Source organism: Poecilia reticulata, chromosome 20, assembly GCF_904066995.2.
Source record: "Poecilia reticulata chromosome 20, P_reticulata-male-v2, whole genome shotgun sequence".
Lineage (NCBI taxonomy): Eukaryota > Metazoa > Chordata > Actinopteri > Cyprinodontiformes > Poeciliidae > Poecilia > Poecilia reticulata.
The window spans coordinates 14,246,915-14,263,651 of NC_088849.1; the positions used below are offsets into that span (position 1 = coordinate 14,246,915).

At 41.3% G+C, this 16,737-nt stretch overlaps 1 protein-coding gene and 1 long non-coding RNA gene across 21 annotated transcripts in view; one reads left to right on the forward strand and one right to left on the reverse strand.

Moving 5' to 3' along the window:
• eya1 (EYA transcriptional coactivator and phosphatase 1) overlaps nt 1-4,485 on the forward strand; it is a 47,162-nt gene extending 42,677 nt beyond the window's left edge. For all 20 annotated transcript variants that reach the window (XM_081601473.1, XM_008396359.2, XM_008396360.2 and 17 more), the window contains one exon: nt 2,340-4,485. In XM_081601473.1, the coding sequence (XP_081457599.1) occupies nt 2,340-2,420 (81 nt within the window). In that variant the 3' untranslated portion in view covers nt 2,421-4,485. The remainder of the gene's footprint in view (nt 1-2,339) is intronic.
• Nucleotides 192-16,366, reverse strand: LOC145549346 (uncharacterized). Its single transcript, XR_014085281.1, has 5 exons — nt 14,415-16,366; nt 1,789-1,864; nt 1,109-1,188; nt 413-467; nt 192-319 (listed from the first exon to the last, which is right to left on the reverse strand). It is a non-coding gene; the product is annotated as an uncharacterized LOC145549346 (long non-coding RNA).
• Between the last annotated feature and the right edge of the window lie 371 nt (nt 16,367-16,737).

Here is a 16,737-nt window from a genome sequence, read left to right on the forward strand (position 1 = left end):
TGAAAGCTGCATGTGTAACGCTAGACAAGCCCTTTCAGGCATGTTGAAGGCGCATCGTAAATAGAGCGCACATAAAGAAGACTTAAATCATTGTTGATGAAATTAGAATATTTACTGCAATGACAGGCCTGTTAGCACGAGATGGATTGGGCTCAAAGCCGTTCGGGGAAACGACTTTTTTTTTTTTTTTTCTTCTTCTTCTTCCTTCTCCAGACGAGTCCGACTTGCCGTTTTTAAATGTTGCCAGCTGGCTTCTGCTCCTTCTGTTGTATATTCAGCATTTCTCTCAAGTTTTAGATGCAAATCAAAAGGCCGTTTGCTGCAAACATATTCATTATGAAATTTATTAGTGGCTTTGAAGCGTGTCTTCCTGGCAGTTAACATGGAGCTCTTTGTCAGGCTGAAGACTCACATTTTCTTTGAAACGTCTCCAGCTCCTTGTCCCTTCACCTGTTTGTCAGGAAACCCTAAGCAGAATCACGGGGGCAGATGGACAGTGATTAGAGGAGAGCAAACAACTTTTTTACTGCAAGTTAAAGTATAAAGCAATAGCTCTATATTATGAAACGCGAACACACTCTGGGAATCCAATCTTGAGAGACGATTGTTGAAATAGATGCAAATATTTTTGCTCAGTCTTGAGTTGTTGGAGTGTGACATTGATGGAAGGATAAGGTGTTATTTTTCCCATATGAGTGGTGCGAGTCCCGTGAGACGGCGCAGAGTAAAAGGTTTCTGTGTCAACATCAGAGAGGACATGGAATAACACGACAATTTCACCCGTCAGGAGCCGCATATCAGACGTGACACCGCGTGGAACTACAAAAGCAAAAGTCTCAAAGTCCTCATTCCTTCACCTTTTAAACAACAAAAAAAAAATCCCCGAAACAATTCTGTCTTCGGTTATTACCATCGCCTGGGAGAAAAAGCTGAGATAACATCTCCAGCTTTTAAACTTAAAAGCAAAGACAATTTACAAAACAAAAAGCAAAGAGCTTTTTAAGGGTCAGTGCAGGCTCTCCTAAGCGGAACATACGCCTGGGAGAGGCCATACCTTTGATAAGGGGAGGGTAATGGGCTCCACACACTGAAGAGCTGAGGACTCTACCTGACAAGCTCCTTTCATTCTCTGCGACTCGGGTTTCTCCTCCGTCCTTTGCTCGGGAACAACAGCTCATTTGCACTGTCCTAAAAACACACCGGCAAGCAGGAAGCTCGGTGAAAAGACACCATGGGGAGTTCACTTCTGTTATGTCTGAAAAAAAGCTGATGGCTTAGATCGGGGCTATTGAACAATTCACTGATGCTGCAGAGAAAAGTAATTTTGAGGTGTGATGTGTGTTTAGAGTTACAACTGTTTTTCTGGGAAGTTGACAATATGCTCCTCGTTTATTTAATGACAGCCTTAAATAAAAATAAAAAAAATGAAATCTACAATAAATATTTTCATGGTTTATAATTATACATCAGTGGTGCTCATTGTTTGCAAAAGTATTCACACCCCTGCAAGTCTTTTTATGTTTTGTCATGTTACAGCTTCGCCTTTTAATGTGCTTAATTTGGGATTTTATGGGATACAACAACAAGGAAAGGACATTTTCAAAACTTTTTACAAATAAAAAAATCTCGAGTGTAATATCTCATAAGGCACTGTTCAGTCGGCCGTCTTAAAGTGGAAGGAGCGTGACAATACTGCGTAACCAGGAACACAGAGGGAGGTGCGAAGATTCACATTTCTGGAGTCGGATTCTGTTGATACAACAATCATTACTCACATACTCCCCTTACCTGGTTTTGACGAAAGAGTGGCAAGAGGAAGTCCCGTTGAAGCTGGCTACCATCCATCCATGTTAGGAAACTAACACTGCATATCACACCAAAAACACCATGCACGGTGGTGGCAGCATCATGCCATGCAAAAAAAAAAAATGCAGATCAATCCTCGAAGTGCAACGTGTGAGATACTATGTTCACCGTCCCCCTCTATCCAATCTGAATCTTTGTGAAGATAAAGCAAAAATGTCTGTCTATAGATGTGTTCCTTCACAACTATGCACTACTTTGTCAGTCAACCACACACAATCTCAATAAATTACATCCAAATGTTGTTCTTGTAATGTGACAAAATGCAAAAGAAAAAAAAAAACTCAAAGGCTATACTGTGTGTCTCAATCCCAGCTTTTGAAAGCGTTGTTTTCTGGACATTTATGTCCAATATTAAACATTTCCCATAGCTATTCAATGCTAATAGCTGATGATTTTCTCTTCAATAGTGAGACGTGCATCATGACAGAATGTTTCGATGAAGTCCTAACACGATGCTTCCATTTGTCTCACAGCACAACATGCCCTTCTGGAGGATCTCCAGTCATTCGGACCTCATGGCCCTCCACCACGCTCTCGACCTGGAGTACTTGTAGCACTACACCAACACCACAGTAAACCCCTCTCTGCACATCAGGACATCGAGCGACCTTTCACCTTTGCCCTCTAGCCCCTATCCTTTGCTTTGCCGTGGCTTCCAGAGCTCAGAAAATAGGAAAAGCGCCCCCACCAATACTCTCTCACACACAAACCCCAGCTCTTCCTCGTGTGCTGCCCGGCTGCCCGTCTGCCTGTCTGCCTTTCGCTACAATGAATGAAAAAGAAAAGAAGAGGAGAGGAGGAGAGCGGGGGGGAAAAAAAAGAAGCACGCGGTTAATGTGCTGACATAAAGTCACACATTGTCTTAACCCTGAAACTTTTCATTTCTCTTCTCTGCGACACAAAGAACGGGAGCGAGAGGTGAATTTATGGCGCAGCAGCTGCTCGCCCTGGTTACTGTGAATCGGCTGCTCTCTGAAGCTGCCAAAGTGTTTTACGGCCCCTACACACCTTCCCGTTTGTGCCGGGGCTCCGTCAGGTTTCACACCTTAGAGGAGAGCAGAGCTACTGATGGCCTCGCCTTCTGCGCCGCAGAACTCAGCTTCAGCTGCCGGCCAAGCTTTCCGCCGTTTTCACCACGTACTTTGCTCTTTACCGGTTTTCCTTTCGAATCGCCACCTTTCACGTCTCCTCTCTCTGTAAAGCGGACAGACAGACTCGAGGCGATTTCTGTCCAGCCTCAGCGTGGGAGTCCTGTGCTTCTTATTTATGAACAGACTTTGGAAGTGGCCCCCCGCGCCACTGAGAAGGTACCTCGATAAGACTTGTGCCTTTTACAAAGAAACGGTGAGAGGAAGACACTTATGGAAGAATCAAAAAAAAAAAAGAAAATGAAAGGGGGTTTTCTAATAATTTAAGAAAATTAACAAAAAACTTATTTACAACGCTAAGACAATCGTGTACAGAGGAAATCCTTTTTTTTTTTTTTCCTGTGTGTAAGTTTGTAATCACTGGACTATTCCTTCCTATAATCATTTAGGTACATGCTCTTGAAAGGTGGCTTTGCTTTTTAATTGAAGTAAAACTATAAAGGAATTAAACTGCCCACAAAGCTTGTGGAGGACACCTGAAAGTGTTGGACGTGTTCAAGTTGAATTTTTGTTAAAACGGTGTAGATATTGGGATCGTGTGATCAACTGTTCGTCAAGACCAAAATCGTTGACATCAAAGTGTCAAGGAGCTTTCTTTTGATTCTGAGTTGTGTCTCACCCTTGTCTCCTCTACTATATGTTCCATATTTGAAGGGGAAAAGGGTTTATTTTAGTCACTCAGAGAGGTAGCTCTCCACTTGTGTCCTTATGGCATTTCACCAGCTTGCAACCCTGATCTCAACATATTAAAAAAAAAAAAAAAAAGACAAAATTAACTCTGGTGAAGGTTTAAAGAATTGCAGCAAAAGGCAGTTTCCTGCCTCCTGTGGGGCATTTTAACCGCATTTCGGATAAATCTGATATTTAAAGAAGCAAGCTTGAATAGGTTTTATTATCTTTTATACAAGCACTATAAGAACTCTTGTACAGTGAGCGTAATTTTGTATGATGTAGTGTTTTTATTTCAACGTTGACTTCGACGGGGTAATCATAATTAACCGTGAAAGAAAAGCCACTAACTTTAAGGGATTGGGGAACTTACAGGACATGTGCTATCAACTGTGAATTTCTTAAATAGAAACCGACTTGTTGCGTTTCTAATTTTTCCCTCCTTTGCACATGTTCACTCTTGGCCTTCGCATTTAACTTCGGATCCCTCTCTGCTCGAACAGAGCCCCCCTTTGTGTCGAAACAACCTCCACACACACACGCATACACACGCACACACTCACATACTGCTGCTAGATCAAGGTAAAGGTAGGTAAATAGAGAAAATGTTTTATAGATTCATACAGCACGCTTTTTTTTTATTATGTTGCAATCATAAATGCAAACTGGAAATAATTTACACTTCACGGGCCTCATTGTGAAAACGCAAAAGATTGTTGTGTCTGCAAAAATATGTGTACAGATGTTTTTGACATTATTATTTGATTGTGTTTAAATTAATAAAACTGATTTGTGAGCTGTTGCATGTCGTCTGATTTCTTTGGTATGCAAAAGCGTATTTTTAGCATGTGCTAAAATAGAGGGGGGGGTGTTTTTTCTCCCATTTTTCAAATGTGAATTAATGTGGTTACAAGATTAAAAAGGTTCACTGATATCTTTCTGGACTTCAGACTAAATCTGAGGGCCCAGAACTTAATCCAGGAATACTTAGCAGCAAGAAATCATCCCATACACCATCGATTTATAAAGTCTGCACTCAAACCTGGATGTGGACCAAATAGCAAGTCAATCTAGACTCCCCTTATTTTTAGGACATGTTCAGCTGAGTCTTCACTGGCTGCTTCGTGTGACAAACCTGAGCGCAATGGATCATGCTACTGTAACAAATAAGGCCAATAATATTGGCTTTTAATAGTGCTTAATTTATAAATAATGCAAGCAACAAAGTGTCGTCCACACAACTAATTGGAACCACCGTTAAACGTTTTATGATCCAGATTATCAACAGGTCAAATAGAAATAGAACAAGCTAATGTTTACGTATCACCTCAGCAAACCTTCACCACCTTCTAAAATGATTATTACTCTTGATGCGTATTCAACACCTGTCCTGTTTTTACTGTAAAATAAAAATGCTTATAGGTTCTGACAGATTTTTAACAGTTTTAGAAAAAAAAGAATTCACAATAAATGTTTCTTTTCCTTTTTTCTGTTCTTTTTTTTTGTTGTTATTGGGCCGTTCAAATTTACACTCGAATATATGATCAAACATTTTTAGGACAAACATTTGCTAACTTTGTGAAACATCATAAATTAAACACCAAAATAAGAAAAATAAATAATGAAGTTATCCAGGTAATTGGACACAAAAGACAAAAAAAAGCTGCTCTAGAAAATGTTTAGAGCAATAAGAGCAGCTTACTCTCATGAACAAACAATTGCACCAGGAATAAGGTGCCTTTTTTTGTCTTTGTCTCTTTTTCATTTTAATGAAAAGGGTTTTCCCCTCACTTGTTCTGCACCTTTGAACGCTTCAAGAAATCTGAATTAGAACGTCTGTTGTTTGAGCGCACTTACCCTATGCTCAAATATGCACCGACTATTCAAAATACATCTTTGATCCGCTGGATAAGCAATTTTATTAAAGTCCCACATCTGCTATCTATATTTTTCATAATGCCTATAAGAAGCTAGGAAATACTCTGCCTAATATCCCTAATATATTAAAACCCAGGCAAGAAAATCACTGTTTATGTCTGGAGTCTTCTGTGCAAAATGGCCAAACCACTCAAATCCAAAGAGAGCTGAGTTGGTTTAAGTACTGTTTGAACAATATGTATATTTAAAAAAATGCATGCGAGGTAGGTTTTAATGAGGTGGTCATTGCTTTAAGGGTTCAGTATGTAACACAAGTCTTGATATTTAAGACTTGTGCTTCGTACCTCCGGCCTCCTGAACCACTACGAATAATTAAGAATGCATGGAATTTTATTACAGCCGCACAAACTGTTTTAATATCCAGAGCAGTTATGTCAACATATGAACGACATCTTGCAAGACTGAGCCGAGCAAACTCTGGATCGTCTCATCGGAAGTCGGCATCACGACGACTGTTAAACGTGCTTTCCCAAATTCTGAACAGGTGAAAGTGTCTGAGATCCTGGCTCGCTTTCCTTCTTGGAGGGAAGCACTGCTCTGTCGCAGACTAAATGTCTTCTCCCTCTGATAAGTTTTCCTGATGCTTGGAGATCTGGAAGAAATAGCCAGACAGGACCAGACCAGACATTTCTTTGAAAAGAGTGGGTGTCGATGCACGCCAGCCAGCCAGCCAGCCGCTCTGGCTGTTTTAGCAGAACAGAGGGGAGCCAGATTATTTCTGCTCAACTCATCTTTTACCTTTCTCTCAATTTCTCTGTCGTAGCTTTGATTTTTGCTGAGATTTATCGTCGTCGATTTAATATTTGCAGCCGCCGGACGGTTGGCTTTTATGCTCGTTATTGGTGGTTTCTCCTGTGCATCTACATTTACAGGATAAAAAAAATAAAATACAGCACCTCTTCCCTCTTAAGTCTTGATTTGGTCATTCCTCTCCGTGACGTCCCACCAAAGTGCCCACCCTCCATAAAACTGTGCTGCAATAACAAACATTGCCATCGGTGATTTACGACCTTGCCCAGACAGTGATTTCATGCAGATTTCCATAGAAGGGGCCCTCTGACGATGCATCGCAATTGAACTGGTATCGCGTTACACACGTATCAAAGTCGCCCCAAAAAACCTGATCCACATGCACATGAGCCACATCTCTTTTACGAGCGGGAAGCCTATTAATAGGGTTGTGTTCTTTTGGTGGCTAATGTGTCTCAAGTTAGGGGAATTTGCATCTGCAGAGCGCAGCTGTCCACAGATTCAGACAATAGGCAAAAAGCGGGAATCGGAAAGGAAGAATTAGACAAAAAAAGACCATCCTCAGAAGTTTCTGCTCAAGCTGCAAAACTCAAGCTGCGGGGCTTCACAATCCCTTTCTTTATTCTTGTTTTTGACTCATCTTGCTTGCCTTGTAGCCCTGTGAGAAAAAAAAAAGCCAATGTGACTGACTGACTGCAGTAACAAAAGAAAGGCCTCTTGCTCCAGTTGAGCAGATCCCAGCCCGCGGCTCGCTCAGTCAGCCGTGGCAGGCGGTGACGGTAGCAAACCTGTTGTCATGCTGTCGCAGTCGGTGGTGCTAAACTAGACCCTTTGTTTACCGTCTGTTTATTTCTCAGTTCCTGGGATTTGAACGACGGAGCTGGGCAGGGACAGCTGGTCATCAGGAAGCCGTGGATGCCAGGGATCTCAGCCAGGAGTGCCAGCTCCAAAGTGGGCCTGTGTCCACAGCTATGCCTGTCCATTGCAGACTGGGCATTCCCAAATGAGTTAGGATTGTCAAATGCTATTAATGTATTTTGGCAGAGGGTTTGATGGGGTCAACATGGTTGTGGTCTTTGGGGTTAATAGAGCCGGAGAGCCGGGTTGAGCCACGTATGGGTCTTTAAGGTTTGGCTACCCTACACATGCCGGGATCAACAAGTTGAGAACTGTTATTGTACATTTTTTTACCACTAAAATTCTATAACACGACATTAGTGACATCACACAATGCAAAAAAAAAACCCCAAAAAACATCACATTTGCCAGAAAGACGGAGAAAAAAAACTAACCACTTACTCTCTTTCGACCAATTTATAGCGCTGGTCTTGTTTCTTGTGCGTTCCTTGGTTTTAATGACACTGCTGGTTCACTAAACCAGCTCTCTAAAAAATTAAAAAATTAAAACATAATGGCGCCTTCACAGAACAGCTGTATTTTATTCAGAGAATAAATTTCTCATTTATACAGAAATGCTTATTCAATTGATAACACCATTTTATTTACAGGTGACAAACTCAAGTGGGTTAAAACCATATCACACTCTTAAAAGAGTAAGGAAAAGATTTAATTGTGATTAATCGATCGCAAATTCTGCGGTTAACTAGATTAACTCTTTTTAAGAATTGTAATTAAGTCCCACTACTCCCAAAACTGTGCGCTATACTTTCGCTGGTCTAATTACATAAACTTAAAACTATTTGCATTAAAGTGTGTGGCCACAGAGCGTCAACACTTGAATTGTAAGAAGGGAAGAAACATTGTCTAACAAAGACTTTGTAATTTTATGATCTGGATCTGTAAAATCAGTTTTGTGATTCAAATAAAAGGATAGATCTCACAATATGAGCAACATGGACGAATAAAGTCCCTTTGTCCAGCTTGTGCTCATTTATGAAAAAACTGGAGATGTTGGACTTTATGTCGATGCCTAGTAAGTTGTTCCCCCCCTTCGTGTATTTTTTGGAAATTAAAAGTCCCCCTCCAACTGCTCCTACAAAGTATTCCTTATACAGAAGAAGGTACATCTCTGTCTGGACTCAAAAACTAATTGGCTGAACAAACTCAGCAACACTTTTATGTAACCTCTCCCCACAGTGCACAACCGCTGTGAGGCTGCAGTGTTTGGGTTGTTACGAGATTGAGTGGCAACGCTCAGCCCAGAGTTGAACTGGCGCTTGCCGTCTACTCAACCGCACCGCGGCTCCACCTGCATCTGCGGTCAAGCACACACACACACGCACACGCACACACGCACACACCCTGCTATTTACAGGGCCCACCGCACCGGTCCGTCTAAAGGTGAGTGGCAAAGATTTATAAGGAGAGCCGAGGCCACCCCACTACAGTGAGAATGTGTGTGTGTGTGTGTGTGTGTGTGTGTGTGTGTGTGTGTGCGTCTGTGTGTCGGTGTCCTCGCTCATGACTTCTCCCGCTAACTCATGAGCTGTGAGCTACGAGGTCCCTGAGGTTTTATAATTGCAGTCTCCTCGGACCTCCCTGCGTTGAGTGTGTGAGCATGTGTGAGTGTCTTTGTAACATTGTCCCCTCTCTGCTGTTAATTGGAACACCGCCCCTTAGGCAGCCCCTCTCCCCTCCCTCGCCTTCAAACCGGCATTTAAAGGAGCCGTTTTAACGAACTGTCACTAATGCACACGTGTTCCAGCTCAATTTGTTTTCGCTTAATATAGATAAGCAGGAATATTGTCCATATTTTGGTTTAAATAGAAAAGAAACACCAGCTCTAGTCCCAAGGTGAACTTGCTGTGTTTGAGTTACGAGTATTTCCTTGAAAGGCTTGCAACGGCTGCTGCTGTTTATTATCATGGAAAGGAAATTGAATTAGTTCCCTCTGAATATGTCCAAGTGCAGGTCCAAAGAGACATATCTTTTCCCCGACCTACGTAAATACCATTAACTTCAGCTAACACATTGTGTTGTTGCGTACTCCAGAATATTTTCATCTAGCTGCACAATGCTATGAAATTTTTTCATCTTTTCTTTTCACACACTTCAATGTTTTTAGATCATCAAAATTCACCATCAAAAGTTCTCCTCTCTTCAAATGGCCAAAATACATTTGTTTCCACAGTGCATCTCCTTATTTTAGATGTGATGATCTGAAACAGTGTTCTCTAACTCTGACACACTCTTGGCTTAATCAAGAGGCCTCTGCAACCATTGACGACATGCTGAGGAGGTATTTCAATCATTTGAATCAGGTGTACTGGAGCAGAGACGCATCTAAAATTTGAAGGACTGTGGGCTCAGGGGACCACCGGTCTGAGCGGCCATTAAAATCCCAAAACATTTTCTATATAAATCCTTTCAATGAATCATTAGTCCTTTAGATGGTGTGACCACTCCAACTTTAGTCAACTATCCAACAACAGGACTCCTCCTCTAAACATCCAATATCTCAGTACCTATTTTTTATTTTTTATTTTTTTTACAAAGAACAGCAGAGTTTTTGTCTCATGGTTCAACCAGTTGACGAGCATTTTGCATATCTCCACTAGTTGGAGGGCCTCCTTGCCATCACCCTAATCGTTAGCCTTCTCCACAGACTTAAGCTGAGACTCTGGTAGAACCGCTTCAAAATGTAAATATTCATTTCACAAGAAATGTGTTGACTTGTTTATAAACTTAGATCAATATCTTGAATGGAACAGTAAAAGGTATTTATCTTTTTGTCTCGGCTTTGAAAAGCACAAAAAAATGAGGAAGCACACTTTTTCCTACCGAGACAAACCATCACTGTATTACACCATATTTTTCTCCTGTACAGCCCTCTCCTGTCTGACTTAGGTTGTCTTGACTGGTTTAGTAGGAATGTTAATGTTCTGTTCCAATTGGCTGAAAAAGGTTTGCTCTGCCTCTAGCTGGGCCGGGGACACAGAAGGGGGTCACTGGGGACAGGATAAAATATTCTATATCCTGGGTGACTCTGCTGTTCTTGGGGATTACAAAGGGTTTTACTGGCGGATGAAGGAGAGGAAAGTGGTAAGTGACATTTCTGGTCTGGGAATATAGCAATCAGCAGCATGGAGCCGCGCCAAGACCAACGGACCTGGCCAGAAAATGCTAAAAAGGTTCGGAGGAGAGTAAACAAACTGGTAGTGCTGGTTTGCGGAGTGGGAGGGTGTAAGGAAGGGAGAGGGAGTCCAGGGGGACAGATCTGTTAACCATCAGTGGCTGCGTTTCATCCCGCCGCCCGTCTCCAAAAACTTTCAAGGGAGGCTTTGTGTACCTGCTCCGCAGACAGGAGCTGGGAATTTGGGGAACAGGAAACCAAGGCTGCTTCCCCCCCCCTCCCCTTTCCCCTGTTCCCCACACTCCCCCCCAGTCCCATTCCCCATGCCCCCAACTGCCCTGCAACACACACCCCACTTTCACCAAATGTGGTGCCCTCTTTCTGTCATCACCCTATGCTAAACCCTTTCACCGATCATTTGTAGTTCTGCGAAAGAACACACAGTGGAATGTGTCATACAGAACACACATCCAGGTAGAGATGATAAGAGGATGGGCGGCTCGTTCCTCTACTTTTAACTGTGAAGGATACATGTGTTGCATCATGACCTCACTTAAATAAACTGAGGATTGTTATACAGCAGCTACGTGACCATATGCTCAGTGTAATCGTCTCTGAACCACCAACACCGTGTTGTTGGACCGTGTTGTCCATGAGCTGCTCGAGACTGTAGAGTCACACAAACTGCACCAGTTCACCTCAACTTACTCCTTAGTGGATGATTAATAATGGCAAAATGCTTTTAGGCCAACTACAAATACAGTGTAATGTTAAGAAACTGTGGGAGAAGAACAGGGCAACTAAAAGTACCACGAAAGTCATTAAGTAGTAGAAATGTAAGACCAGCAGAAATCTCTCTTTGATTACGTTTCCTGTTCTTATTATAAATGTTTTTGAGCTTGAGGTGATTCCATATTAATGTTTTTGTCTATCTCCTCCCTTGACTTACTGTACCTCTGGTCTCCTTGGTGATGCGTCATGTTTTTAAGAAGCATCAGCTCATGGAGCAACAGGACCAGTGGGACTCTCCAACTCTACCAGACTGTAACCTCTTGATGTCAGTAGTCCAGTGTCAAAGTTGTTGTTTTTTTCCTTGTTTCCTTCTTAGAAGTTACTTCTAGTATCTTTCATAATTTCTGTTTTTTTCTCCTGGTGTGCAATAAACCAAAAAAATAAAAAAATCTACCTATTCTCACTCACCTGAATGTTTACCCTTCCCTAGTGATAATCTAATAATAAAAATATCATGGAACAAATACCATTACTTTGTTCCGTCGTTTTCCCCAGATCAGTGACTTACCTTCTAACAAATAGACCCCGCCTGCGGACCACAGTCAAGAATTTTTGAGTGGCGTATTTTATTTCTAATACAAAATCATTGTAAGAGACAGAGTGTGAATCAAGGTCATTTTTCATAAAGGTGACAGTGCCTCAAGGGGTAGTGGTTTGTCGATTTGAGCTGTCCACCTCAGTCTCTGCTTCCTTTGGACCGGACACTTCCTCCGCCCTGCTTACTGGAGGTAGTCAGATGGCCCAGTGGCAACGCAAATGTAGGTCACTTACAAGAAAGTTTTTATTTATTTATTTATTCATTCATTTTAAATAATTAATAACATAAACTTATTCGTCTACTTATGTTCAACTCATCACTGACGCGTACATAAAAGTAGACGTCTACAGTGGATGGCATGAGAGTTTGAGTCTTACCTCACAAAACTGAGCGTTGGCCAAGCAACATCTTCAAAACTTTATTTGGATTTGAGACCAATCTTAGAGGATTATATCTTTGAAATGTAAATGGATTAACTGTCAATCAATTCATGTATAGTAATTCAATAGTTACGTGATGAAACTTCTACCTAAACGTTGGTACTAAAGGCGCAAAAAAAAAAAAAACACTTTAAGAAGATTTAACGCCACTTTCACTTATCAATTCCAAGGACAAAAATTGGTTCAGATTTTCAACAATCATTTAGAATTTCACTTTTAAATGGACAGCTGGCAAATCAGCATGTTATCACCACCTATCAGACTAAAAGCTCTGGAAAACATATCCAGAAGTTTTGCGCATAAAGTTAGAAATTACAACGAAGAAAAGAGGAAACAGCCAACAGGATGGAAGTTGTCTTCTACAATCAAGGGTATTTCTAAGAATTGATAGGATTTGTGTTAACAATTGATAGCATTAAAAACTCTTTTGAAATTCTAAAATAAACATAATTGCGAATAAACATTTATTTTTGAGGAGATGAGAAAAAGTTACATCATCAAAAGGTGACTCTTTTCTTGAATATCCTTCAATCCAATTAATCAGTAAATAGTGTCTAGAAAGTAAGTGAAATAGTTAACTGTTTAAAAAGACAAAAATTTGTATATATAGATTTTTTTTTTTTTTTATTTCCAAGATTGAGAGCTAAATAATTTGAGTAACAGGTTGCGAGGAGAGCTACTCACAGCTAGTACCGAGGTGACACGGATCATAAAGGCTTCATTGTTAATGCTGACTTGTCTCCCAGTATGCTAAATTAAAAAATGGATGTAACCCAACACGGGATGGTAGCAGCGATAAGATCTTGAGTCTGCCCGTGTCCCTGCAGGCCCTACTCCACCTCTGTACAACAGCAGGGAAGGCACCACATTACTGACAAGAGGCGTTCAGAGGAAAGCTGATTCTGGAACATCCCCAGAATCAGCAGATATGTTTTTTTTTTTTTGGTGCATAAAATCATTCCTGATGCTTATATTACAGTCACCTTTCAAAGCCTCACAAAGCCACAGGCAATGTCTGTCTGGTGCAGTAGGAAGAGGAAATGCAAGACATGGTGTGAGCTGACAGTAGTTGCAAACAGTAAAAACGCATGTTTACATATTAGCTCATGTGGTCATGTATGACCCTGTTTCGTGTGTAACCATAGAGTGCTGAAGTCACTGTAAATAGCTGTCAGCTTGTGTGCTGCTTATGCATTATGGTCACGCTTGCTGGTTCACATGAGTATGTTGCAGCAGAGTCACAACGCAGCACCATGACAACGTTGGAGCTGTCTGATCCTTTCTGTCTAATTGTCTGTGACCTCGTAACTGGAGACGCACTCCGAAGGCAGGAGGAGGGCCTTTCACACGGCAATCACTACTGCATTTGTCCTCCACGCAACTCCTCAATGCCACTGCCAGACAAAAAGGTGTCTTTTTGTGTGCCTAAGAGTGCACACATATGCAGGTGGGGGTACCTTTTTTAATTTACAACTTGTGTAGGAGAATGCATTGTTTTGATTAGTAGGAGCATATTAGCCAAGTGACAGCACAACAAAGTCACACATTTTCAATGCAAAAAATTGTAAATTGTTCATAAAAATAAGCAGAAGCTACAGCCTATTTTAAAAGAATAAGGAAATAATTCTTAATAAGTCAAAAACAAAAATGGACAAACTCAAACAGAAGGAATAAACCTTTCTGTTATCTAAGATGGGTGGTTAGGTATGTAGGTACCTACTCCATACCAGTAGGTGGCGATAATGCTACTTCACGTTTTTTGCCAACCGCCAATAAAAATAAAGAAGAAGAACCTATGCGGAAGTAGAGCAAGCTGCTAACAAGTAGCAGAGGTAATGAAACTCCATTAGTTACTCAAGACATTTTTTGAGTCACTTTTGCGTTATTAGCCAACACTGAGGCAAAGACGACAGGCAAGAAAATTTTCCAACGAGTCCTACGTCAGGTCTGTAAGGTCATTTGATAAAACGGACATATCAACTCTAAAATGCTTCACGTTTCTTGCCAACCTACATTAAAAATCAAAAAGAAGAAGAAATCAACATTAAAACCCAGGTCTATCGCAGCCAGAGGAGGAATGATTGGCACAGCCTCATTGGACGTGAGTGTGAACGCTGTGTTGGCCTCGATCCATTTCTTGCATTATTCCTGACTATATTTAGGTTTTGGAAATGTAATAAATTATATACCGCCCTCTACACGCTCTGATTAACGGCTGGCAACGTTTGATCATGACTTACCATGGTCATTTCCCTCAAAATCTTTATGACTACAGCGCCTGCGATGAGAACCAACAGGTTGACGGATGGTCAGTTCCAGATAAGGGTTGTGTACTTCGGGACAAATAGCGACCACTGATTTGTCAGTTGCTGACAAACCCATTAGAATGATTGACAGGTGGCGTCATGTCAATACTTTACAAAACACACCTTTCCCTGCTGTGATTGGTCCTCTCATCCATGCTGTGCTCGATTTAGGTTAGGCATGTCTATTGTTCAGTCATTTGCACCAGTTATAGCCAAATGTGTTAATGTTATTGCTACATTGAAGGTGCAATTTCAATTAGATCTGAGGAATTAGATTTGGTTATTTAGGTTCTGAAGAATAGTGGCAAAAAAGTGAAAAAAAGAAACTGCTTTGCAGACTGCACACATCAACAACAAAAAAAAAAGAAAGTCATTTTCTCCGATCATAAGGTAGTCTACTGGATACCTGTAACATCACGTCCCGTTCTGTCTCTTAAAGCTGTTTTTTTTTTAAGCATGCAGGGACTTTTTCCATTCCAATCACACATGATGTTCTTGCTCTGCAACTCTTTCTAGATGCGTCCTTGCCAATGTATAACCTGTTTTTCTTCACGTTTTACGTAGACACCAGTCAGCCACTCTGAGTGCTTCATTTTAAGTACCAAGTGATGGTGAAAGTAGTTTCCTGCTGGAGGCTATTTGCAGTCTTTTCTTGCCGGGGAATGCATTCTCTTCCATCTCTGTCTTGCCTGTCTTACCTTCCATCTGTCTGCTAAGATCTGCCTGTCCTGACGTCTCTGTTGTGTTCCTCCATATAGGGGTCTTAGTAATGGCCCCTGTCACACACAAAGGTATTAAGACCTAAAGCCTCTTTCTCTTTCTCTCCCGCTGCCGCTGGCAGCTGGAACAGGGGAATAATTTGATTTGGTATTTTATGCTGGAAAAGAGCCTTTCTTCCCAAGCCACATTTGTGCTTGGCTTCTCCTCAGCTCCACAGCCCCCTGAAAGACTTTACATGACATTAACACATTTCAGAGAGCATTATGGCTTGAAAAGAGATTTGTCTAGACAAAGACAGGGTTTATTTGTAGTTAGAGCTTCATTTCCTGTCTGTTCCTTCTGCTGCACTCTTTCCCTTGCACCTTTTTGCCCCCCTCTTTCCTCCGTGACTCCTGCCGGGTGCACAATGCTTGGCATCCTGACAGGTAAGAGGATTTCTATTAGTTTACCTCAGAATGGGCCCAGTAGAAACGTGATTAATGAAAGCAATTAGTCTTTGTCATGTCTTCAGCGCACTCCCGCTAAATCACCGGATTGCTCCTCCACTGACGCTAAGAGCAAATTACATCACCCGGATCCTCCACTCGCTGTCTCTTTATGAGCTCCCCACATCTCAATGAAGAGACTGACTGAAAGGGGAAGAAGGGAGCCTGGCTGATACCCATGACTCAGTTTTTACCCCGTTAGGGGTTTATCCTGACAACATTTATTGTTTCCAAGGATTTAATAACAAATATTTAAGCTTAAGGACTCCAACTGAGATTTTGTTTCTTCTGGGAGACATTAGGAATCCTGATAAATGTTCTACGAATGTGTGTCACGAACTGACAGATAATGTTCAGGAGAAAGGATGTAAGTGTTTCCTAATGAACAGTAAACTGATCAGGGGCCTGTGTCTAGCTCCCTTGGTTCTAGCAATTGTCTACAAGTGATAGAAAGTTTAAGAAAGCACCAAAAGTCTTGTTTTGAACTTATAGACTTCTAAGTTTAGCATCATGGTTGTCTGCCTTGCCTTGGAGCTAAATCATCTCTTAGCCTCAAGACAAAGAAAATAAATAAATCAGACTGAATAAAACAGAATTCACCAAGCCATAGATAATGTTTTGCTAGCTGCAGGCATGGTGGACCTCAGCCAACAGTAATCACTGCACACTAAGAGAGAAACAGCCCCCCCCCTCCCAGCCCTCTGCTCCTTCTCCGCTCCATGCAGCTTCCTCCTCTCATAGATCTTCAGAGTGATATATTTACATCTTCATCTCCTGTGCCCCCCCCACACCCTTCTCCTTACCACTCCTTCCACTGACTTCGTCTTTTGTCCTGAAACCTGTCAAATTCTTGCTGATGATTTAAATCTGACAAAAAAATGTCAATAACAAAGATTTTAGTTTGAAAATAGATAAATGTTTTATTGGGACCAAATTTTAACATCAGACAAAAATATTTTGGTTACATATAAAATACCTTGTTCTGACAATAATTTCATTCAGTGCAAAAAAATTTAACTGACCTGGTCCGATGTAAAAAGAAGGGAAGGTAT